Genomic DNA, 24,127 nt, shown 5'->3' with positions numbered 1-24,127 from the left:
TTTTATGGCTGTATTTAATCAAATCGCTGGATAAATTGTGCGCGATTATGATTCCGTTAAAAAATCGGTGCGTGGCACCGCGAAATGGATTTGAGGTGAAATTCCAGAGGAAGTGATTTCTGTGGCACCCCTGATAAAACACACTCAAACAATTCGAATCTTACTTTCCCATACAGGATCTTTAATGGGTGATTACCCCTTATCCAAATATTTTGACATTATACAAGTTAATAAATAAGCATAATAATAAAATAAATACAATGTAACGAATCATGGTTCTAGCCATGTCTCGTCACAAACGGCGAAGAGTCAGCGCATCCACGCTGGCCGGAGACAACAATCAAACTGATATACATAGAGCTAACAAACCATGGTTCTCCACAAATAGCGGTGTGTCAGCAACTCCGGAAATAAAATAGTCTTATGCAACGCACGCAATTATTAAAAAATTAAAATTAAAATTAAATCTGCATTATTTCGCAATCAGCGAAGATAGCACAAAATGCTCGGTCACTCACCTCCTGGCGATCTTTCGCAACCATTCGGCCTCAGGTCATCAACTTACCACTCAACTTCCGCCATGCAGAGTTAGCGAAAACTCATTTTTTTACACCAAATACCCAATTCCCAACTGCACCTTCTGGGATGCAGCCTCAGCAAAACCACCCCGACCTACTCAAAATTGTCAACGAAGCACCAAGCTTCGACCTAGTTACCACACCCCACAATTATTGTTACCCAATAACCTTAAGCTAGCAATAAGCCATTATTTCCGGGTCTCAGGTGCGATCGCCAGCTGCATAAAAGGGCAAAGATCGGCCGAAAAAACAGGCAGTCCATCAGCCCGAATACAAGACACAGGCAGTCCCTCAGTCACACACCCAAGACACTGCACTACGCAGTGTCTGCACTAGCAGAATTAAAGTGAATGAAAAAGAATACTGAATAAAACCAAGAAACCAGCAAACAAAAACTCTCGCATCATCATTTCTCGCTTGTCTACTGCATTTTTCAATCCAGCCCGACACCTGAAGTCACCTACAAACTACAAAATTTTCTTGTAGCGGACCCTGGGCAGACTGATGCATACCTCAGCCTGAAATAGGACCTCACAACAATAATTTAATAAAATAAGCATTTTAGTAAATCGCTATTCAATACGCTGCCTGAATTTTCATTTAACGATTCCGCGGGCATTCGAGAGTGCCACCTTGTTTGATTCGGACTTTCGAAGTTAGAACAGTAATGCCACCTTTATAAGCCGGATTCGGAGTAAGGTATTTAATAGAGCCCTGCACGAATCCACATGATTCATAAAATCACAGTATACTCATGCCCCTTCAATGCGTTCGATCATTACAAATCATGCCTTCAGTCAGATTCGAATCACCGAAAAAACAGAATCCGAGCACTGCGAATCAATATCAGCAAGCTTCGTTCGCATGGCTCTAAACTGATTCAAAACATACTACGAAGAAAACTTCCTTTGTAGCGTGCACATGTTCTGCATGTACATATGTAAAACAATATTGCACAGAGCCACACAAAGGCACACACACAAATAAATATTTTCAGGCCGAGGGCAAAGCAAAAAATCAGAAAATTTTTGTATTGCTTTCTCGATCTCTCTACCAGAAAATCAAGTGGAGAGTAGAAGAGAGAGAAAAACCGAACTGTTCGGATCTGACAAAGTAAAAATTACGAGACATGATTCGTTCGGTCCGTTTTGGGCGTACGATTCGAAGTTATGAGATGATTCAATGCAATAGGACGAAGCGAATCGATTCGGTTGCTCGTTCATGCAGGGCTCTAGTATTTTATATTGCACATATTGAAAGCATTCTATTTTTTTTGAAATAGTAGTAATAGTAAAACTTCTTTTACCTCAAACATTCGCGTTCTCGTTGGGCAAATTGCGAAATCATTTGCCACCAGTTGTAGTTCTACCAGGTGGCAGTGCTTTAAAATGTCAAACAGAACTAACACTTCTACACATTACAGTCATTGCAATTATGTTTAAAAACCCTGTTCGGCTAAGCGCAGGCCCATGGCAGCACGAAGAGAAGCATAGCGATACCAAAAACTGTTAATTGTAATGAAATAAATTAGCAGTTTGAGAAGATAATCACAAAAACCACATACGTATCGTCTAATCGTGAAAACGGGTCCGATGCGAATCTGAGAAGGCTGCGTTGCAAGGTATATTTTCTAATCTGTTGCCATCGTAGCTCTTACATTTTTAATCAGTCTCTCTAATGGCATATTTCTTAAATTTAACCAGTTTAACCGCCCGATATTTTATTTTCTGTGCTTCTGCTTCTTCTTCTTTCGGGTTTGATTTCAAAGTGATTCTGATTTCTTACTTTCACAGTTTGGCTACTTTTTATACCCGTACTCAAAAAAGAGTTAAGGGGTATATTAGATTTGTGGTAAAAGTGGATGTGTGTAACGCAGAGAAGGAAACGTTTCCGACCCCATAAAGTATATATATTCTTGATCAGCATCAATAGCCGAGTCGATATAGCCATGTCTGTCTGTCTGTCTGTCTGTCTGTCTGTCTGTCTGTCTGTCCGTCTTGTTGAGCGCCTAGATCTCAGAGACTATAAGAGCTAGGGCAACCAAATTTGGTTTCCAGGATCATGTGATATCACACTGCTACAAGTGTATTTCAAAATTTCGTTCCAACCCCTTCCGCCCACACAAAGGACGAAAATCTGTGGCAGGCACATTTTTAAAGATACGATAAAACTAAAAACGCAGTATCGTAGAGAATGCCATATCTACCAGATTGCCGAATCTGAATTAGATCGGATCATAAATATAGCCAGAATGAAGAAATTAATTTTCTGTTGGTTTTTCCGCCCCCTCCTGCCAGAAACCCGCTACCTACCTCTTTCTCGCTCGCACACTCTGCCGCGTTCAGTGCGCGAGCAACCCTTAGCGGAGGAGATGTAGAATCTAAATGGAACATGTAAAATCTACATATTAGATGTAGAATATACATTTTAAATGTAGATGTAGATAACAGATGTAGCAAAAAAATGTAAATATTTTTTTTTAATTTTGATATTCTAAATAATTTTAAGCTTAAAAATGAATATACTGACTGAGTACGGGTATAAGTAGAGTCGCGTACCCAGAAGCGACTCACACGTTTCTTCTCGTTTTATTTTATCCGCAGTGATCGCCCCTTTTTTATGACTCAGCGATCACCGATTGGGACTGAGGGAATTCCCAATGATCGAAAGCATTGCAGAGGAATGAGATAAGCTTTGAGTTAATAGATACTGTGGATTCATGCTGTGTTAGCTCTAGGTCAGGCTCTAGGTTAGCTCTATAGGAAATGGAGCTGCTACTGCGAGGCCGCGTGCGTACACGTGTATTACAGTGGTTGGTTGCATCAATGCAATGTTTCGTTTTGCCTGCTGTCTACGCACAGAAACGCACTACATGTGAATGTGTGCGTGCCGGCCACTGATTCATGTAGTTTCCGTTTACTGACGAAAATTATTTCATTATCTGGCAGGAACTTCTCTTTCTTGTTCCTGCCAGTTAGCTAGCGAAAGATTGAATACAAATATATTTATTTTATATATCATCGCGAAATTTCACCAACTAAAATTTAGTTCGCGAAAAACGGGTACGATTTCCTATCGAATTCATACGATACGATAGCAAAAAATGAGTGTTATCTGAGTACGAGGCTTTAGATCCAACAACGAAAGAACGAACAAAAAATAATAGTTTTTATGAATATATTTATGAATATGAATTAATATTGGATGTTCATTTTAGGGAAATTAATGTTTGTGTATGATGTTAAGTTGCAGAATACAACAACAAAAATTTTTATCTTTTAAAATAAGAATGTATGTGTACAAATAAATATTTTTTTGTATACACCTGCAGTTAAAATTTTAAAATGTTTTCCCAAAATCGGTAATTAGCTCAAACTCTAAGAGCTCAAGAGTGAATGAAAAAATAAAAAAGTAACTTTTTTTAATTTATAATCATAATTTACGTGCACTTTCTACTGCTTGAATCCAATAATAGTTTTTACGACGATGAGACGACAGTAGATTCGCTGTCTGCCTTGATGCTGACGCATTCCTTCTGTTCCACTATTGATGGTGTACCACTTATTTCGTCCGCAGGAGAGTCCATCGATTCTAGTTCACTTTCAGTCTTTAAACGTTTCGATTTATTGGCTGTTTCATCCAGATCAGCTTCTGGCGCGTTATCTGGCGAAGCACTGCGTTTGAACACATTATCATCATTTTTGAGAACTGCAGATTGCTCATTTTCCTGGCCGGTGTTAAATGACACATCTTCCGTTTCGGATGGATTAATAGATGTCAGCAGTTGTTGAAGTTTAGGCTGAAACTTGACAATTACAGCGGTCATGTTATCACAACCAGTTCCGTCGCCCATAGTATTTGGCGCCAAACAGTTGTCAAAAAGCTAAGAGTTTAGATTGTTATTGATAACGTAATGACAGTAGAAATATTATATCATGTTACCTCTTCGCAGATGTTAGATAGCTTCTTATTTTCATCGTTTAGTCGCAGTCGGACAAAATCAACGACTTCTTCACTAGACATATAGTTCCATATACCATCGCATGCCAGCACCATAAACTCGTCGGAAGGCGTAATTATTAATTTCTTTACGTCTGGTAGGGCGGATATCATTTGTGCCTCAGCTGGAAGTTCCAAATTTGTTTTGTAGGCATGATCGCCAAGGGCTCGAGATAAATTTAGGCCACCATTGACACGACCATCAAGGGTAACACGTCCACCAGCTTTAACAATCCGTGTGGCCTCCTCATCGTCTTCTGGCTTGTGGTCGAGACTCATTTCAATTGTTTTACCATTACGGGATATAACACACCGTGAGTCACCCGCGTTTGCCACATACAGATCACGGCCATGCAACAAACAGACAACAGCAGTACATCCACTATCTTTGCCAGGCTCTTCAATCATATTCGCGCAAAACTGATCATTAGCTAGCTGATCCTCATCTGCTTCCTCTTCATCGCTCATATCATCGTCCTATGGGATATTTTAATTAAAGTAATTAGTACAAGTAAAATAATATGTTTAAAAACTTACATCGTCTTCATCATCGTCGTCGTCGTTTTCAGCCCCATCGTCCATGTCTTCATCGGAGCTATCCGCAGTTGCTACTTCGGGTTCCTCGATTATAGCATTTTCATCGTAGTCGGCGTCATCATCCGTGGATTCATCGTCTTGTGCAGTATTGAGTTTTTTTGTATTTTTTTCAGATTCCTTGCTGGTTGATGAAATGACGGAGACTTCAGGTTTGGTTCCTGTTGAACTGACCAAACTACCATTTTCTTTCGCGTCATCGATGTCGGTAGACCGAGATACTACAGATTCTTCGGATACTGTGTCGACAGCTTCTATAACCTCAGATGAAGTAACACTTCCATTCTGATCTGTTGGGAGCTTTAAAGATGAACTGCTCCCATTAGTTTTATCAGTTTTATCTGCGACAGTTTCACTGTTTATTAAATCTTTAATGCTCTTGTTGGCGCTGGAACTGCTACTACTAGTAACTGCTGATTCATCTTCAAGTTTTGCTGCCTTGGAATGACTGGGACTCGGGCCAGAGACCTCTGAAAAAGCAGCAGCTGCTGCTGCAGCTGAGGTTGAAGAGCCTTCTGGCTTAGCTGTGGGATCCATTACAGCCTTATTAGCAGCTTCGGCAGCCACTGCTGCAGCGCGTCGACCACGCAAACAAGGCGCTTGTAATTTAAAATTTCCCTCCGCTTCAGTTTTTAGCCTGACTAACTCGTGGGTTTGCGGAAGTCCTTTATATTTTTCTAGTACTTCGTTCAATGGTAAATTGCTCTCCTCGTGTAACTCAGCTAAATCTTCGTCCTCATCTTCCTCGTACACTTCGGCATCTTCCCCATCGACAAAATTATGTTCACCGGCTAGTATTTTTAGTATGGTTACTACTGGTGGATCAAGCAATGTTTTGTCGAATCCCAAAAATGCATCTTTCAGTGCCTGTCCGAACTGACCTTTTTTGTACGCATCTAGGTTTTTAAGGAACTCTGGCAACTTGTCTGCACAGTACTGGGCTACCTCGGCTCCACCATGACCATCATAAACAGCAAACAATGATGTATTGATATCAAAATTTAAAATAGAATTGTGAGCATCCTGAAATATATCAGTAATTGTCAGTTTTTAGCACTTGCACTTAATAAATGTCGCACATCCTTACCTCTTGACTGTTGCGCCAGCCTTGCATCGAACTGGCACCTACTACCAGCAAATCATTCAATTCATCCGTAGACGATTTTTCCGTCTTCGGATGCGACAAGTAAGCACCCATTTTGTGTAATAAAATATTTTCTGCTTACAAAACGAAGAATAAACAATTTTGTTTTACAAGGCGTTAAGAAGTCGGTTATCTCCTGCGCTGCACTGTTTCTGATGCTTAATACGCTATGCGGAAAATCGATGCCTAGCCAACGCACGCGTGCTTTGCCTAAAAATTATTTTTCGCGCCGCCGGTTAAAGCAATGCCACGGAGTACAATTTTCGATTTGTGTTTTTTTTTTTTATTTAAGTCCGGATATTATTTTGTTTGTAAGTCTCATAATTTATCTGTTTTTAAATTGAAAGAAATTGCTTTATTTTATGTGCGATGGTTGGGCTGTCTTTGGCCGCTTCTTCCTAAATTTTATACTTAATGCAGATAAGATACCTTTTCTAATCGTTTGGTTCGGTTCGTCGATTCAATTAACACAACCAATCTGTATGGTCCTTGCCTTTTTTCAATAAATTTAATTCAACCAAAAAATGATGCTATGTATATGTATGCTACTTTTGCTAGAGCTGGAGAAACATCGATGTTTGAGTCGCAGACATCGATGATTTTTCTCAAACATCGATTTTTAAATTAAAATAGAATAGTTAATACATTTCATAATTTAATGCTTACAGAGCTTAAAAATATGGTTTTTAGTTGTATATATTAAATAATATACATATATGGAACGGTATATACACCTTTTATTTACATACATTCACAAACAAAATTTAACCCATTAACGAATACCAGCAAATACCATTCCGTACTATTCTAGTATCTACCGACCTATTTTTTGTTGATCTGAGTAATGCCTTCCGTACAGAGCCTAGAAAACAGTTTTTGCCGTAAAAAATTTCTTATCGGTTTCATACGAATATCTACCCTGATTCTGTTCGCGAGGTGTTTAAGCCTAGTACTCAGATCCAAAAACTGTTTGCCAGCAAACAAATGTCATATATTCTTCGAGCGACCAGTGTGTGACCAGAGGTTTGCACTGCATTCCGAACGGTTACACTGCTCAGACCGCTGCTTGGTTTTGTTTAAAGTTAATAAAATGCACTTCTTCGGCTGGGGTCGCTCCTCCCCAGGCATATCCTGGGCTTCCCAACATTTTATTGGCAAGGTAATGTGTCTGACTATCAGCAGACTAACACTGCAATATTTAGATTATATATGTCTTCATTATTAAAATATTTCATTTGGTTTTGTGTACTCTTATTGCAATGTTTGCTTCGTGTTTGCTGGCAAAATATATCAAATTGATATAATTTTCGAGGTGGGTCTAAACATACCAAAAAAACAAGCAAATACTTCGGATACTTTTCCAGTATATACCGACCTATTTTTTGTTGATCTGAGTACTGCCACCGTATAGAGCATAGAAAACAGTTTTTGAACGAAAAAATATCTTGTCGGTTTCATATGAATATCAACCCTGATTCTGTTCGCGAGGTGTTTTTTCGGATCTGATTACTAGGCTTCACACGTCTTTCTCTTTTTTTATTGATCTGAGTACTGCCGTCCGTACAGAACCCAAAGAAACATTTTTTGACCGAACATTTTTTTGTCGGTTTCATACGAATATCAACCCTGATTCTGTTCGGGGGGTGTTTTTTCAGACTGAGTACAAGACTTTATGGGAAAAACAATAGTACCTCTACGAATACCTAAGAATGTATGGGCATATAAACACCACCATATACCGTATCACCGTAAATATTCCGAAGAAAATGGGACAAAATGGATCCATTTCACAGATTTCGATTTTCGGATTAGTAAAACACTAATTACTGGAGCACTGATCATATAATTTCCTACGATAAATTTATTAATTTCCTAAAAGATTAGCTTATTATAGGTACTCATTTCTATTAAATGATTCATTAAATAGTGTTTAATTTATGGTCTTTTGATGGCAAAGTTGATGTTTTACATGGTAACTACACGCCAACTACCCATTTGCAACATATTAACTACATATTTATGTACATTTCGACAGAGACATTGACGAAATAAATCATATTCTCCGATTTTGGTATTCGATTTAATATTACTTTACTGGCTAGCGAGGAACCTCAGTACTACACATGATTTTATCCGATTGATGCACCAATTTCCCCCGGGATTGGTTAATTTGAAGGACTCCTTTTCTTTTACTTCTTTACAAAATAGGATTCAAGCAAAAGTAAACAAAAACATAAAACGTCAGTGTGTAAGGTATGTGACGTCATTGTTGCTGGTCAACCAAGTTTCTTCTAAGAGTATGGACATTTGTATACCGTATTTTCTTTAAATAATCTTAAATTTGTTTTCCAAGCTGCTTTGAAACATTAATACTAAACTTTCCTTCTCTGCGGCAGAAATCACGATGTCGACACTGGCACAATAGCACAAATAAAGAGGTGTACATATACGGGGGGGGCCGCCGGGGGGGCCACGGGGGGGGGGGGGGGGAGGGGCGAGGGGGGGGGGGGCGGGGGGGGGGGGGGGGGGGGGGGCCGGGGGGGGGGGGGGGGGGGGGGGGCGCGGGGGGGGGGCGGGGGGGGGGGGGGATATCTATATAAATTTTTTTATCCCGTACTTAAAAAGAGTTAAGGGGTATATTAGATTTGTGGTAAAAGTGGATGTGTGTAACGCACAGAAAGAAACGTTGCCAAGTCGATAAAGCCATGTCTGTCTGTCCGTCCGTCTGTCCGTCTTGATGACGTCCTAGATCTCAGAAACTTTAAGAGGTAGAGCAACCAATTTTTATACCCGTACTCAAAAAAATAGGGATATGATTGTGGTAAAGTGATGGCAACGCAGAGGGACGTTCACCCATAGAAAACACAAGCCGAGCAAAGCCAGCCGCGCCGCCGCGCCGCTGAGAGGCCGACCAGAGCAGGCTGGAACCAAATTGGTTTCCAGACTCATGTGATATCACACTGCTACAAGTGTATTTCAAAATTTCGCCCCGCCCCCTTCCGCCCACACAAAGGACGAAAATCTGTGGCAGGCACAGTTTTAAAGATACGATAAAACTGAAAACGCAGTATCGTAGAGATTGACCATATCTACCAAACAGCCGAATATAAGGTCACAAATTTATATACTGGCTGAGTACGGGTATAAAAATAGAGTTGCGTCCATAGAAGCGACTCACACGTTCCTTCTCGTTATAAATAATTTTTGTGGCACCCTGATTTGGTTATCGGTAAGCCTTTGTTACATATAACAGAGGACTTCTTGTATGAGCTGGCATTAACGCGATTAACAGCAGTAAATTTTGTTTGCGCTTAACCATGCAGGAGATAATAAATCGACTTGTTTAGATTCCAGAGCGCCTGAAAACGAAATGTATGACTTTTGGGTTCTTATTTCAGCGGACCAACTTAACATCGAAACATTGATCTGTCCAGGTTCAACACACATTTTTTGATACTTATGTCTCGCTGTCTTTTCCGGTTAGATCTGAAAGGAGTTGTTTAATTTAACAACATGAAGTCAAGACTTTATACAACACTTCAAGTACTTGATTCTCGGTGGAGAATGTGATTATCCCAGGACTGTTAGCACCTCGCTAGTATTTTATAAGACGTAGAAAAATCAGGCAATTTCCGACTATTTTCTACCTGCTCTCAGGAAGGCTAATCTGGTCAGTCGTAGCAATACCGTCCACAAAATTCGAATAACATTTTCAGACCCTTGTTGAGTGAAAGCTAATTGCTTCACGATCTTTAACTAGTTTCGCCGATTTCGAAGTGATTTATCACGGTGAACTTAGGTACTGCGCCGAATATTTAAACCTCTCTATCAAAACCTCTTAAAGTTAGTACCACAGGGAGTACCACAGGGCAGTCACCTAGGTCTATTCCCTTCCAGGTGATGTCGATCCCTGGACTCATCTGTCTAAGTGCTGATCGCTCCCGTACAAAAAAGGGCCGCTTTCAGATCTATGGTCGTAAAGATGAGAAGATGCTGCAAGTACGCTTTAAAGAAGCCGTGACCAGTAAATACTTGTGACAGATAGGACCACCCCCTCTCGAGCCACGTGATCATACTATATACTACAGTTGGACCTTGAGCCTGTGCTCAAGCATGTTCCCAACGTACTTTGGAGTTGGTTGTCAGAGTTGAACGGTTTTCTACCCCAACGTGATTCTGACTGATTTAAACGCTTGTTGGGCAAGGTTAGCTCACTGTCTCATAGCCCAGTCGAATTCCACAAACCAAAACTCTGTTCAAGCAATTTTCGTTTTAAGGGAACGCATGCTGGGGTCGGTGCAGACATTTAATATTATCAATTTCATTTTACATTTTCCAGAATGTACGATTCTACATCGTTTAAAGGGACATAAACTGTTTGAAACTGCAAAGTTCTGAAAAATTATGTAAAGCATCCTCTAGTTATCTGGATTAACGCAATCTTAACTCAAAACGAGAAGGAACGTGTGAGTCGCTTCTGGGGACGCGACTCTACTTATACCCGTACTCAGTCAGTATATATGTTTGCTACATTGTTATCTACATATACATATACAATGTATATTCTTCATCTAACATGCATATTTTACATGTTCCATTTAGATTCTACATCTCCTCCGCTAGGGGTTGCTCGCACACTGAGCGCGGCAGAGTGTGCGAGCGAGAAGGAAAATGAGTTGCTGGTCGTTGGCAGAAGGGGGCAGGAGAAGCAACTGAAAATTAATTTCTTCATTCTGGCTATAATTGTGATCCGATCTGATACAGATTCGGCAGTCTGGTAGATACGGGCATTCTCTACGATATAACTGTGGCTGCCACAGATTTTCGTCCTTTGTGGGGGCGGAAGGGGGCGGGGCGAAATTTTGAAATACACATGTAGCAGTGTGATATCTCATGAGTCTGGAAACAAAATTTGGTTCCTCTAGCTTTTATAGTCTCTGAGATCCAGGCGTCAAACAAGACGGACAGACAGACATGGCTCTATTGACTCGGCTATTGATGCTGATCAAGAATATATATACTTTATGGGGTCGGAAACGTTTCCTTCTCTGCGTTACACACATCCACTTTTACCAAAAATCAAATATACCCCTTAACTATTTTTTGAGTACGGGTATAAAAAAACCCCTAATCATATCAAAACCAAGTTGGTTGATATCATACGTTGTATGACTCGTATATACTAATACCACTCGTATAGCCGGTACTTATTCAGGCAGGCTCCCGTTTTCACTTTTCGTTTTGTTGTAGCAAAAAGCCGTTTACTTTTCATTTGGGTAAGGAATATGTTGCCGTTTTGAAAACGGAAAATTTTAGGCGTTTTACGAATGCAAGAGCGTTTTACGAATAACGAGAAGGAACGTGCGAGTCGCTTCTGGGGACGCGACTCTACTTATACCCGTACTCAGTCAGTATATAAATTTTTGAGCATATGATTTTTTAGAATTTCAGAATTAAAAAAAAAAAATTTTTAATTTTATTGCTACATCTGCTATCTACATCTACATCTACAATGTATATTCTACATCTAACATGTAGATTATAGATGTACCATTCATATTCTACATCTCCTCCACTAGGGGTTGTTCGCGCACTGAACGCGGCAGAGTGTGCGAGCGAGAAAGAGAATGAATAGGGTGTCTCTGGCAGGGGGAGGCAGAGGAAGCAACAGAAAATTAATTTCTTCATTGTGGCTATAATTATAATCCGATCTGATTCAGATTCGAAAATCTGATAGATATGGTCATTCTCTACGATACTGCGTTTCTAGTTTTATCGTATCTTTAAAATTGTGCCTGCCACAGATTTTCGTCCTTTGTGGGGGCGGGGCGAAATTTTGAAATACACTTGTAGCAGTGTGATATCACATGAGTTTGGAAACCAAATTTGGTTGCCCTAGCTCTTATAGTCTCTGAGATATAGGCGCTCATCGAGACAGACATGGCTATATCGACACGACTATTGATGCTGATCAAGAATATTTATACATTATGGAGTCGGAAACGTTTCCTTCTCTGCGTTACACACATCCACTTTTACCAAAAATCTAATATACCCCTTAACTCTTTTTTGAGTACGGGTATAAAAAGAAGTCACCACAAATAACGAGAAAATAAAAGTTTATTTATTTTAAGAGCCTTACTGGCAAATTGAACAGCACAGATGACATAAAGACAATATAATAGTTGTCATATAGTTGTTATATTGTCTTTAGATGACAAGCTGTAACATTAATCATAGTAATCATAGTAACACGAATATTAGCGCACTTTAAATGCACCGGAAGACTACATTCATTTCATTTAATGAAGCTTGCGGCGGTCGATTTCCTTGGCAGAACGTGCATAAAGATGACACAAAAGTCCCGATCATCGTCAGATAGAGCCCTTGGTGCACTGAGTTGAGGGTTTAGATGGAATTTCCTTGGTTCGCTTTATGGAAATTTTGGCTATTGTTGCCTTACGTCCACGTCTTTCTTAGCTGCTTCTTCCTTTAAAGAAGCAATGAATTTAGAAGAAGAAAACACGGATATTTCCATCGGCTTTCGACCACGATACCATAAACAACGATATTATACAGTTTATCAACCAAATACAGGCAAACAGAGTGCACACAACAAGTATCATGGCGTGTTTCATTATACCCGTACTCAAAAAAGAGTTAAGGGGTATATTAGATTTGTGGTAAAAGTGGATGTGTGTAACGCAGAGAAGGAAACGTTTCCGACCCCATAAAGTATAAATATTCTTGATCAGCACCAATAGCCGAGCGATATGCCAGGTGCTGCCGCTGTCTGCTGCGCTGCGCTGCTGTCTGAGAGCGCCGATCGCTAAGGCTGGGCCCAAATTGGTTTCCAACCAGTGAACACACTGCTACGGTATCAATCGCCCCGCCCCCACAAAGGACGAAAATCTGTGGGGCACGCGATAAACTAAAAACCCAGATGTAGAGAGCCCACAGATACACTAGTCACACCGGGGGGGGGGGGGGGGGGGGGGCACGGGGGCACGCCGGCGGCGCGCGGTACCAAGCAACCCTGTTCGGTTGTGGGGGCGCGCCAAGGTTTGTCCAGCCCCGCCCACGGTGCCGGGTGGTTTGGTTTACACGGCCCGCCATATTAACCCACAGAAGCGGTGGACGGGGGGTAGGTTACCGCGAACGACCGACTATCCGCGGCATCAGTGCTCCGGCCCCCCGCCAGGAAACGCACCACCCGCCCACCGCCGCGTTCAGGCGCCAGCAACCCTGGGGGGGCTGTTAGTAGTGTCTTGGTGGCGTAGTATTTTTTAATCTAAAATTTTTAAAACATGCCAAAAGTACTGACGCGGGTAGGCGCGGACACCCCGTTTGGTTCGAGTAAACCAAACACAAGCAGCGGAACGAACTACTAACATTATACCAGCCAGATTTTAGCATACTTTATCTGTTTCCATCTTTGAGCTATTATTATAAGTTGAATCTCCGGTAATTTTACTTAGAAACCAAATTTTGAATGCGACAAATGGTTTGCCCGGTCAGTGAGGTTGGCAAGCGAGTGCCCCATGCCAAATAAAAGATAGGTTAGATAAATCATAAGAATCACTAAAAAATATATTTTGGTGTGTTGAGTTCTATAATTTCGCAGTATAATTCAAATAAATGGTAAAGATGCGATGGAGTTTAAAGAGCAATCATTATTTTATAATACCCGAATGTACATACATATATGGAAACCATTATTCTGAAGATGGACTGTGTATTGACTTTATGAGCATAGCACCTGAAGGAAACAACAGTTGGACAAAGAAGAATTCAAAATGCAAGACAGGGATGTTTGACGATGACGAAGAAAATCGACTTCAAATCGACTGGTAAACCTCTAGAAGACAATTTTATTTTCGTAGGAACACCCCAGTGATACGTATACGCACTACTTACATATATTTATAAATTTCAATCTAAGCGTGGCTTTTGATTGCCTAATTATTACGAAAGCTTTGTAAACAAACAGTGTAATGGCTGCCCATGAAGGGAGGATGGTGGATGGTCGCGACGAACGTTCGCCCACGACGTATGGCGAGATATTTTTTCAAATTATTTACCCATATGTGTTATTACTGGCAACGAGTATTGCAAAGCGGAAATATTATCAATTGCATTAGTACGCATGGGTTCAATGGGTTTTTGTTGTTTTTTTTTTATCTAATTGGTACTTGAGTGTGTCATATTAGATTTATGTGTTCCCAAATTTATTTCGTTCTAAGCTAACCAAATTTCAGATTAGATACGAATATTTAATGGATAATCCAACACCTGCACCAGCTATTTTTGTAAAGTATTTCGTAATTAGATCTACATAACATATTACGAGTGGATATGTAATAACCTTATCGTTACAATTGAAAAGACTAGAGAATATTTTCAAACACATTTATACATTTTTCATGAGAAGATCCTTGGCAAAGCTCTTAACATAGTACATTTTCTCTCTTGCAAAAGCAACATGTTGCTGTCCCTCCTAAGTGGGCTGTGACCAACTGAAACAAAAGCAACCGCAATACACAAACTGATACAGCAAAAGTCACCTGCCGACACGGGGGTGATGCGAAGCTCTTGCCATACACAGGGCTATCTCACACTTATGTATACTCTGCAAGCAAACCACCCACACACATACACACATACACATACACACACACACAGTCACCAGCATGATGGGATACTGTTGTGTTGCTTCGCCACCGCGCGTTCTTCTAGATATAAAAGCAAAGGCAGCTAAAGGATGTGCGCTCATTCAGTTCGGTTGAGTTCTGTGAAAACGTTCGCGGTGATTCTACAAAACGAAGCCCAAGCTACCTGGGGCACTGGCTATTGTGATAGCAGAGCTACCACTGCGAAATTTTTGTGAGTAACGGTTGGAATTAATACTTAAAAAAAAAAAATATATTCCTGTAATTTTTGCATGAGTTATTTTATATTGTGTCATCCGAGTACATTCATTTCGTTGGCCCTCGGGTGTAATTAATTCGGTGCTTGCTATATAGTCAAACAGCTCTTATTAGAAAACCTGAGAAGGAGCATCATTTTCGAAACTTCAAAACAACAAAATTCTTTCAGAACCATAAATACATTTACAAATTTACTTGAAAATTCGAAAAAATATTTTACATTTACACATATTTAAAGTTTTATTGGTATATATGCAGATAAATAAAATCCCTTTACCATCTAGTGCACCAAGGGTGTACCCAGGGGTGGTAGGGGGCCTGTATCAAAAGATTATATTCAGAAAAAAAAGGATATTTAAAAAAGTACACAAACAAAAAATTTGTAATTGCTATAGATTTAGTATACCAGAGGAGTGATTCGGGAATACCTATTTTTAATTCAGAATCAAAAAAATTTCAACTTCAATTGCAAATTGCAATTCGCAGCTGTTAAAAAAAGTAGGTTCGGAATAGGTACCTCATCCCCTTAGTTAGAACTCCGATTATAGCATTCCAATTGGCTCAAATTTCTTTTACTCTCTGAATGCTAAATACTTGGCAAATCAGTTACTGAACCGGAATAAAATAAGTCTGAGAACTAATCAAAGACCTGATAATTCAATTGATTGATATGAATCAAGGTTTTTTAGCTATCAAAATTTAGCACAAAGTTTTTGGTGCTTAACAGCGTAACCAATCAGCACAATTCTAGCTACATAAGTATGTAATTACATGCATACGAGTATATAGGAAATTGTGTAAATATAAATAAATAAACAACCTGTAAATGGACCGAGGCAGTAAGTCGATTTTTACTTGGTAATAAAGAATACGTAGCTAATTATGTTTCTTGCAAATTACTAATAAAAAGCGAGGCGAGCAAAAAACTTTACGCAACAAAAGGCTCCAGGTTCGACGCAGGTTCGTTCAATCAATATTCATGAGTTTAGTGGCATCCGCTTCTTAGCGGGGAAAAATAAAGTCCATCCCGTTGATTGTGCGTTACTGCACAGTGCCAACTTTTGTCCCGACACCGCAGGCCCTTATCATAGTTTTGCTTTACAGTTTTGTGAAATATGATACAAACGGCTTGGCAAAGAATTTCTTTCACCATCTATTGGTCTGGCTTATAGCTATTTTTTAATTTGTTTGATATTATCGATCTTATTTGATCCACTTGCAGGTCGACTTGCGAAGGATTCACTTAGTCAATTTCAATTTTATGCGACATTTGCCAACCAAAAAAAGCTGGGTACGGTTGCTCATAGGCGATTGTGCTATCAATAATATTAAAAACAAACTATTTATTTCAACTCGCAATCGTAGCGTACAAAGGACTTTATATGTACATATTGAACAAATTTATGTTGTAGGGATCTTTGGTGAGTTCCCTACAAGAGAGTATTTATCCGCTCTAGAAGCTCCGAAAAATAGGTCGTCAAATTCATTCGTTATAATATTAATTTGATTATATACGTATTGCTTGAATTAAGGTACAGTTGGTTCAAGTTTTCACGCACGCAACACACGTGCTCTCGCTTCCAAAGTCAAAGCGAGATTATATATATTACCACTGTAAAATATTTTAAATAAATAAATAATTTTATTAAAGAAATCTTGAAGTTCACATATGTACTTGCAATGTACATACATTTTATAAAAGCTATGGCAAAAACATGTTTATAGTTATTCCATTAAATAGCTAGGTTTTAATTAAATCACAATATACTGGAAAAAATAGGAACATTTTTCGTTTTACCGAACCCAATGGTAAACATTCATAAAAATGTAAAACTTTGATTGACTTATTTTCAATCGATTGACGCCATCCACTCCCCCCACCCAAGCCCCAAAATTACAGCATGGTTTCATACATACTCTTACTTTCAGTAGGAGATTTTCTATCAATGTACCTGTGTGTTTGTTTATGTATGTATGTATGTATATCGTTTAATATTTATTCAAGCGCATCTATGTATGTATGTATGTATACTTATACCTATCCAAACAAAAATGGAAATTGTGGCAAATGTTTTTATTGTTGTATTGTCATAATGTGGATAAGACTTACTTATGTACATATGTATGCATGGAAATGTAAGTATATTTAACGTACCTTTTCCGTCGCAGTATCAATTTCCTTCAAGATATTTTAGTTGTTTTCCTATAAGTATTAACTACAAGCTCTACTCTAGTAGTTTTTTAACTTTGTTCTATACTCCTCATAAAGTTTAGCTAGTTTTGTAAGTTTGCACTACTTTCAAATACACAACCACCTTATGGAAAAAGGTTTCTCTACTCCATACCATACTGATAAAAGTCTCAATTAAAACACATCTTGGAATAATTAAAAGAATCCTGAATGCAAATTTTCAGGGGAAATTTTCGACCAAACAAAAAAAAAAATTTTAAAAACTATTTTTGATGCAAACTTTTCATATTTTAATATAATTTCGAATTGTAGTTTTGAGTTTAAAACAATTTTTTTATAGAACAGTCAATTTTTATGGACTTATTACGAGGTACATCTAAAAATAGTGTTTCAATTCGTTTTGAATATGTATCCACATTTAAAAATGTTTAAATGCTCTAAACGTTTGAATGTGTACTTGACCTGCTCCTTAAATTCTGGTATGCTTGGCCAAATATTTTTAATGACGCTGCACACTTAACTTAACCAATGCTGGGTGGTGAATATGTAACATCCGCTTATCCGTTGCGAAAATGCGTCAAATCTTCCTGCACAGGAAGGCTCATTAGATCATTAATTAAATAGGGGTTAAGTAATTACCCAATCTCAGGCAGAGGGACAACTTTTTGCTTCGCTGTGTTGGGGCTGCGCTAAATTCAGTTTTAAATTCTATTAAAGTTTTACAGATGTTTTGAGAAGTTTATTTAGCGAATACCTGTTAAATTGGACATTGCCTTATTAAGGGAGCGTGGCATCTGCCGGTGAAAGGTCGGCTTTTCAGGCCCGATTAAGTTTTTTGAAGAGATACCCAGGCTGGTACTATTGGCATTCAGGCATCGCTGACGCACAAAACTGAGAAAATAAAGATTTCGTACGTGTGTACGGCCGTTTGCCCTTTTTAAGACACCTTCCACCTTATTTAGGTTGTTAAACGATTGTGTTTACAGTAAAATCGAATTTTGCCTTTACTCTGGACATGCCACCATTTTAGCATGGTCTGTGGTTGAGCATGGGGACTCAGAGGTAGATAACAGTATTTACGATGCACGACCGACCTCAACCCATAAATTTTGATTTAAGAACATTCACATTCGCTTCGTTACGCTCTGATGGAAATCAAATTATTGCGCCCGATAACCCAAAATTGAACAAAATTTATGATTGATGCAATTAAATTTCAGGTCTTCGAGTACGTGAACACTCCACAATGCTACAGGTGCGTTGCTTGACAAGCTCTCTCCGAAATTGATAAAGCCATTAAAACATTACAACCGCCCAATTTCTGATCATTTCAAAAGTTCAGCACTATCTGTACATATTGGGAAATTAATCAGTTAAATTATTATTGAGTATCTGGAGTAGGGGGTATCAGTGTCAAATTATGATTTATTTATATGATGAAATATATAAATTTTGCAATCCATTTCTTAGCACTCATTGTATGCCGTCCAACGCGTTGGTAAAGAAAAAAAGAAACTACGTTTTGGTTCATTGCCACGAGTCGTTTTAAGCCTGAGCTTTACGCTAAACCACCAAGTCCTTTTGGTTGAGATCAATAAGATGTTTCGTTTGATTTTTATTGTTCTTTGCTCTGTCAACAATTTACAACAGCTGAGTAATGGCTCGCCCGTCAATTACCAAATATCGCTAATTGCAATTTAGTGCGAGTTAATGCGGCGTTTGTTACCTAGAGACGTCTATTAAAATTTATTTGTTTGTGTTAGTGATTGTTTACACCCAATAGAGTTCCCGCTTATAAAAGAATGTACATATATATCTCGTACGCCAAAAAGCAATTACAGCTAAACTTTTTATTTTTATTTTCCAAATATTCTTGGTTTCTTGAACTGACCCATATATTCTTATTTGTGTATATAAATATGTACAAAAGGTAGTGCTAAAAGAACCTGACTTGATTATTTTAGCGGCTATTTGTTTGTGGATCTTTAGATAGTATTTGTATTTATGATATGTACATTCATACATACATATGTCTTAGTTATTTGGGAACGAATATCATTGCTACCCATTTTCACTTACTTCCCACCTACATTACAAAACAAACTGTGTGTGTGAAGATAGATATATGTACATATGTGTAAAGGTGTCTGTTTTGGCGCCTCGCATTAAAACTGTGGATTTAAAAAGCTTTTAGGTGAAACTGTAGGGGTATTTAAAGTTGCTTCTAATCAGAGCTAACTAATAATTTGGGACGTACCATTGCGAAATAATTATGACTCATTAGCTGTCAAAAAAAAATGTTGCATTCTATGCTTTACATAACGAAATTACAGAGTAGAACAAAGTGAAACCGAACCTGCATAAGGCGCATAAGAGTTTTCGTGGAGAGCAAACACGACCAAAACCAGCTTTGGTCCGGTTACAAATTACACCAGCAAACCTCAGTAGACAGCAGACTCCCTCAAAAAAAGGTTAAAATGAGTAAAAAGCATGCCCCAATGACCACACATATCTATGAAGCAGGTGTAGCAGGCTACAGAAAATAGTACGATACGCTAGTAGATACGTAGCTCGTCCGCAGACCACCCCTGTAATAATGCCGACAACTCCAAGGGTCAGCAAGACCTCCCGCCTCTGGGAGACCAAGGGCGTTTCACCAAAACTTGTTGACGTGCGACATATGACTGCTGACACAGTGGGGGTGGTGTGTTTGGGTAATGGGACTAAAATACGTGTCCACAGAAAAAGTTTAAGCACACCCGTGCCGGAGTGGGTCAGCGTTTTGATCTTTAGAGGTGACAATTATGCGTAATTAATTTGCATAATTTTACCACACATTTAAGTAAATAAATCTGGGCATTATTTCATATAACTTTAAAATCTTTTTGGGAAAAAAGTGATCAATTTTATAAATGGACAATGTGACTTGTTTATGTCACACAAAACGTATTATGATCATTATATATAACCATATATGTATATATGTACATACATATATAAGCATATAAGGTACAAGAAAATTTTGTATTCTTCATATGTATAGATGTGCATTTTAATACATGAAAAATATATGTATAAACCATTTACTCATTGCGCCGAATTTGGAGTGGCGGATATATAATTAATTATATTTATTATAACAAAAATTGCTTACAGCTAAGCACGCAAACCAGCTCCTCATCTAGCGATTTCTTTTCATTCTTTAGTACCAATTATTGACAGATTTCCCTGCGGTACTGCCAGAGAGCCAATGCCCAAATCCGATCGTTTCTAAATTTGAGGGCGAAAAATTATTGTTTCCAGACCCAATAGTTGAGAGTGGGTTACCAGCTCCTGGGTGCGCGTTTCTTGTGAAGTGGCCAAGCTTGGCCGCCTCCTGTTCGGTTTTCTGGATTTCCGCAGCAGCTGCATGAGCAGCAGCATGTGCCACCGCTGCCTTTGAGGCAGCAAGACGCTGCTGTATCGCCTCAGAACGTTGAATCGCAGCCGCCGCTTGAGACTTTTGCTTCAGTATTACTGCCTGAGTTTGTCTTTCCGTGGCGATGCGTTGCTGGTTCAGCACGTTCTCCTTAGCCGCTTGCAAATGCTGCTGCGCTATAAGAACATTGGCTGAGGCCTGCTTAGCTAACGAGATAGAGTGAGCTACTTCATTAGGTGTCGGCCCGATTCCCAGCGAGGTGTGTCCCCCACTCCAACTGGGCCAACCAAGGTTCCAGGGGCCACCGTTCAAAGCTCGCGGACCGTTCGTTACAGCCCAGGGAATGCTAGCTTCGTCCAGAGCGAGACTCCGCTTCTCCATCGGCTTGGAGCTGGAAGCACACCAGGCACCAGCAGTTAGAACAATCAGTAGAAGCATCTGTGGCATAACGGGCCGGCAGCTTCGTGTTTTTTCGAAATGCATTCTTCTGAGGACAACTGACTTATGCTGAGCTTTGTGCTGATAGCATTACTATTTATACATAGCTTGGCCTCAATTGCACTTCTCTACCATCGGGACAAATATAAACAATTACTCACGTAGGAGCGGCAGTTTTTTTACGTTTAGTAATAGTTTGGAAACTTTCGCTCTTTTAAATTAGTTTGTATCTTTTTGGCAAGTACCTTACTTACATTTGCCGGAAATGAAAGGGAGTGCTTTAATAATCCTTATTATTTCAGACCAGTTGCAAAATTGGTCAATAAGTTAATCGCAATGAAGCTTTTCCCTGTTACGTAAGATGTCTACAAAGTTAATTTGCCCGTTCTGAATACTGGCGCTATGCTGCTGATGAGCTGTCGGCTTATGGCTGTAATACAGCTGCCTTTGTGAAGTATTTTTATTGTGAATAAGTAATTATATCAGCCGCGCAATGTACGTGACCAACAGGTATCATTCTGTACAATACCTGTACATGGAATGACAAACTTAAGTTTGCCTTTTCTGTTCAGCTGCCATTGTAAAATGTTTGCCGTCCTCGCTTCTACCCTCGATAATTACCATTAATGCACCGTCCTCGCTTCTACCCTCGCTAATTACCATTAATGCAAGTATCAGAATCGAATCAATTCATCATCTTTATCTGGGAAATATTTTATTTAATGATTTTCTTTTGTATTTATATTACATAGAGCATTAAGTAGTCGACAAATACAAAAATATGAACTTTTTGAACTTATTTAAGGAGTCTTTATGCTGACTTGCTATTAACATATTCTATTGCAGAGATATAGTTAAAAGATAATCAAAATGTGGAATTCGAATCAGTTCACACCGCGACGATTTTATTTGGGACTATTATTGATTACTATTTGCGCGGTGCTGTCTGAGAACGTATGTGCAGGGTCCACAGATCAATCGAATGTTGAAAACACGCATCGACAGGACGGCGGAGGTCAGTACACCGTATCCAATAGCTTAATATATTAAATTTGTAATTATTTTACTTTTCAGCCATGCAAACTTTACAAAAAAGGCCCGCCTTCTTTGTGGGAAGTCGCTATGGACGATCTAGCGGCAATGCTGTCACTAGCGGTGGGGCGACTAGCCTGGGAAGCTCGAAAACGCGACGTCTCATAATAGTACCACGAAATGATCGTTTTTTTCTTGGCTCTCGATATGGAAAACGAAACGGCGAGTACTTGTCCCCCTACGAACAGAACAGTCTAAGCCTGGCCCTCAGCAAGGACTCGTCGCAGGATGAGGAGCAACAGACAACAAACACCAACAGCAGATTACGTCCATCCCTTATGTCGTGCGTGTACACAGGCATCAGCAATTACTATCGTTGTAAAGAGTGAGTTTATCTACAGAAATGTACAGGGATTTCGCATTTCACTTAACATGGAAATTTATTAAACACAGCAATGACCATCACTCTGACGTTGGAGAAAGTCTCGATTCCACGAGCATGGCAGAAGGTGATGCAAACAACGTCATAAACTGAGGAAAGAAATCATAAAGAACAAAGAAAAATGCTAGCGATTGATTGACAAACATTCAGAGCTTGTAGTGGCACATGCTTCTATGACATTTAATACGATTCTTGCTATCCAATGGCTTTTCTGCGATTTATTTAAACTTATAAGCAAAAGGTATTAAAACTTATCAAAGGGGCTGGAAAAAGTTTTAATATTTAATAAATTCCAACTGTAGTCTTTAGATAGATACCCAATGTCCATGTGGCATTAAAATATGGGCAGCTATCTACACTATTTAGTATGTGTCGAATCAAAATTGTTTAATATTTTGAAATCCGAATTAGCGCGCACACACGCTCATTGTGTAAATAAATATATATATATATATATATATATACATAAATAAAATAATACGTTTTATTTATGAATAGGTACAGTACATGCAAGAAACATTCATAATTATATTTAATAAATGCAGTTGAAAAAACCAAATATTTTTGAATTTTTTGTTTATTTGTGAAATTTTGTTAGCATGGCTGGCTGGTTGATGGTTATTACTCGGAGTCCTGCAAAGGCTGCACATTTATATAAAACTCTGTGGTGGTAAGTATAACTAAAGCAATTACTTTTGGATGATGCAATTCCCTCACGAATCAGTTCCCCTATGAACATACTTCTATGTGTATGTGGGTCATGTATACCCTGAGCCACAAGAAATTTAATTACCATACACTCACCCGCACCGCTCTACGGCGTAATGAGCAAAAAGACCGAGCACTTACTCGTAAAATGCTTCCTTAAACAATAAAAAATGCCCATAGCTACATACACCATCTTGCGCAGCTCGCATTGATTTTAATTGATGACAACAGACAATGGTATTTTTATATAAGGGCCATCCACCTACATCCTTGCTTAAAATCAAAATTTAAACAACACAGAGCAGAGTGCCTGCTAATTGTATTAGCGCTTGTGCGCAGGCAACAAAGCCATCTGACGTACGGCCAAAGGGACACACAAGCTTCCAGAAGTTTTGCCCGCATTAAAACAACTTTTCAGCAACCAAAACGTGGCATCGAGGCGATAGATTCTCATCAAGCAATTGTTCACATCGCACCCTGACACGCACGTTATTTTTGCCAGCCTCTTCCTGAAGATAACACAAACGGTCAAATAATATCACGTTCTCACAGAGCTTCTACATAATTCAGAAACGTTTAAAGTCGGTTATCATTGGATGGATAAGTTAAGGAAAATTGCACAATCGTTACCTGAATGGCTGTCTGCAAGCATTGCA

At 39.2% G+C, this 24,127-nt stretch overlaps 3 protein-coding genes across 6 annotated transcripts; 1 reads left to right on the top strand and 2 right to left on the bottom strand.

Moving 5' to 3' along the window:
* Positions 1 to 3,974: 3,974 nt before the first annotated feature.
* Positions 3,975 to 6,878, bottom strand: LOC111071398 (probable protein phosphatase CG10417). Of its 3 annotated transcripts, none has more exons than XM_041594293.1 (5): positions 6,745 to 6,878; positions 6,259 to 6,644; positions 5,115 to 6,194; positions 4,521 to 5,054; positions 3,975 to 4,461 (listed from the first exon to the last, which is right to left on the bottom strand). In XM_041594293.1, the coding sequence occupies exons 2-5, from the start codon at positions 6,367 to 6,369 to the stop codon at positions 4,057 to 4,059; spliced, it is 2,130 nt and encodes a 709-aa protein (XP_041450227.1). In that variant the 5' UTR covers positions 6,370 to 6,644; positions 6,745 to 6,878; the 3' UTR covers positions 3,975 to 4,056. The 3 variants fall into 3 exon arrangements, with proteins under 3 accessions (XP_041450227.1, XP_041450229.1, XP_041450228.1); XM_041594295.1 differs by having other exon boundaries at positions 6,259 to 6,392; XM_041594294.1 differs by having other exon boundaries at positions 6,259 to 6,389.
* A 1,557-nt stretch (positions 6,879 to 8,435) lies between these two features.
* Positions 8,436 to 23,177, top strand: LOC111071364. 2 transcript variants are annotated; one of them, XM_022362664.2, is made up of 4 exons: positions 8,436 to 8,568; positions 22,136 to 22,304; positions 22,364 to 22,706; positions 22,775 to 23,177. In XM_022362664.2, exons 2-4 carry the CDS (start codon positions 22,160 to 22,162, stop codon positions 22,854 to 22,856), a joined length of 570 nt encoding a protein of 189 aa, XP_022218356.1. In that variant the 5' UTR covers positions 8,436 to 8,568; positions 22,136 to 22,159; the 3' UTR covers positions 22,857 to 23,177. The 2 variants fall into 2 exon arrangements, with proteins under 2 accessions (XP_022218356.1, XP_022218354.1); XM_022362662.2 differs by lacking the exon at positions 8,436 to 8,568 and adding an exon at positions 15,098 to 15,198.
* LOC111071363 lies at positions 20,505 to 21,707 on the bottom strand. Its single transcript, XM_022362661.2, has 2 exons — positions 20,761 to 21,707; positions 20,505 to 20,703 (listed from the first exon to the last, which is right to left on the bottom strand). Exons 1-2 carry the CDS (start codon positions 21,332 to 21,334, stop codon positions 20,636 to 20,638), a joined length of 642 nt encoding a protein of 213 aa, XP_022218353.1. The 5' UTR covers positions 21,335 to 21,707; the 3' UTR covers positions 20,505 to 20,635.
* Positions 23,178 to 24,127: the final 950 nt, after the last annotated feature.

The sequence above is a fragment of the Drosophila obscura genome, unplaced genomic scaffold, assembly GCF_018151105.1.
Source record: "Drosophila obscura isolate BZ-5 IFL unplaced genomic scaffold, ASM1815110v1 contig_25, whole genome shotgun sequence".
NCBI classification, from domain to species: domain Eukaryota; kingdom Metazoa; phylum Arthropoda; class Insecta; order Diptera; family Drosophilidae; genus Drosophila; species Drosophila obscura.
Note: the sequence above shows the minus strand (reverse complement) of the source record. Positions and strands in the feature narration are given on the sequence as shown.

What these genes read in the sequence shown, in the direction of transcription:
- LOC111071398 (XM_041594293.1), bottom strand. Translation starts at nt 6,369, where the DNA reads ATGGGTGCTTACTTGTCGCATCCGAAGACGGAAAAATCGTCTACGGAT. An exon ending in GCTGGCGCAACAGTCAAGAG is followed by an intron (nt 6,195 to 6,258) that starts GTAAGGATGTGC and finishes GATATATTTCAG; the next exon opens with GATGCTCACAATTCTATTTT. An exon ending in ACGACGATGATGAAGACGAT is followed by an intron (nt 5,055 to 5,114) that starts GTAAGTTTTTAA and finishes AATATCCCATAG; the next exon opens with GACGATGATATGAGCGATGA.
- LOC111071363 (XM_022362661.2), bottom strand. Translation starts at nt 21,334, where the DNA reads ATGCATTTCGAAAAAACACGAAGCTGCCGGCCCGTTATGCCACAGATG. An exon ending in AAACGCGCACCCAGGAGCTG is followed by an intron (nt 20,704 to 20,760) that starts GTAACCCACTCT and finishes CCTCAAATTTAG; the next exon opens with AAACGATCGGATTTGGGCAT.
- LOC111071364 (XM_022362664.2), top strand. Translation starts at nt 22,160, where the DNA reads ATGTGGAATTCGAATCAGTTCACACCGCGACGATTTTATTTGGGACTA. An exon ending in GCATCGACAGGACGGCGGAG is followed by an intron (nt 22,305 to 22,363) that starts GTCAGTACACCG and finishes TTTACTTTTCAG; the next exon opens with CCATGCAAACTTTACAAAAA. An exon ending in AATTACTATCGTTGTAAAGA is followed by an intron (nt 22,707 to 22,774) that starts GTGAGTTTATCT and finishes TATTAAACACAG; the next exon opens with CAATGACCATCACTCTGACG.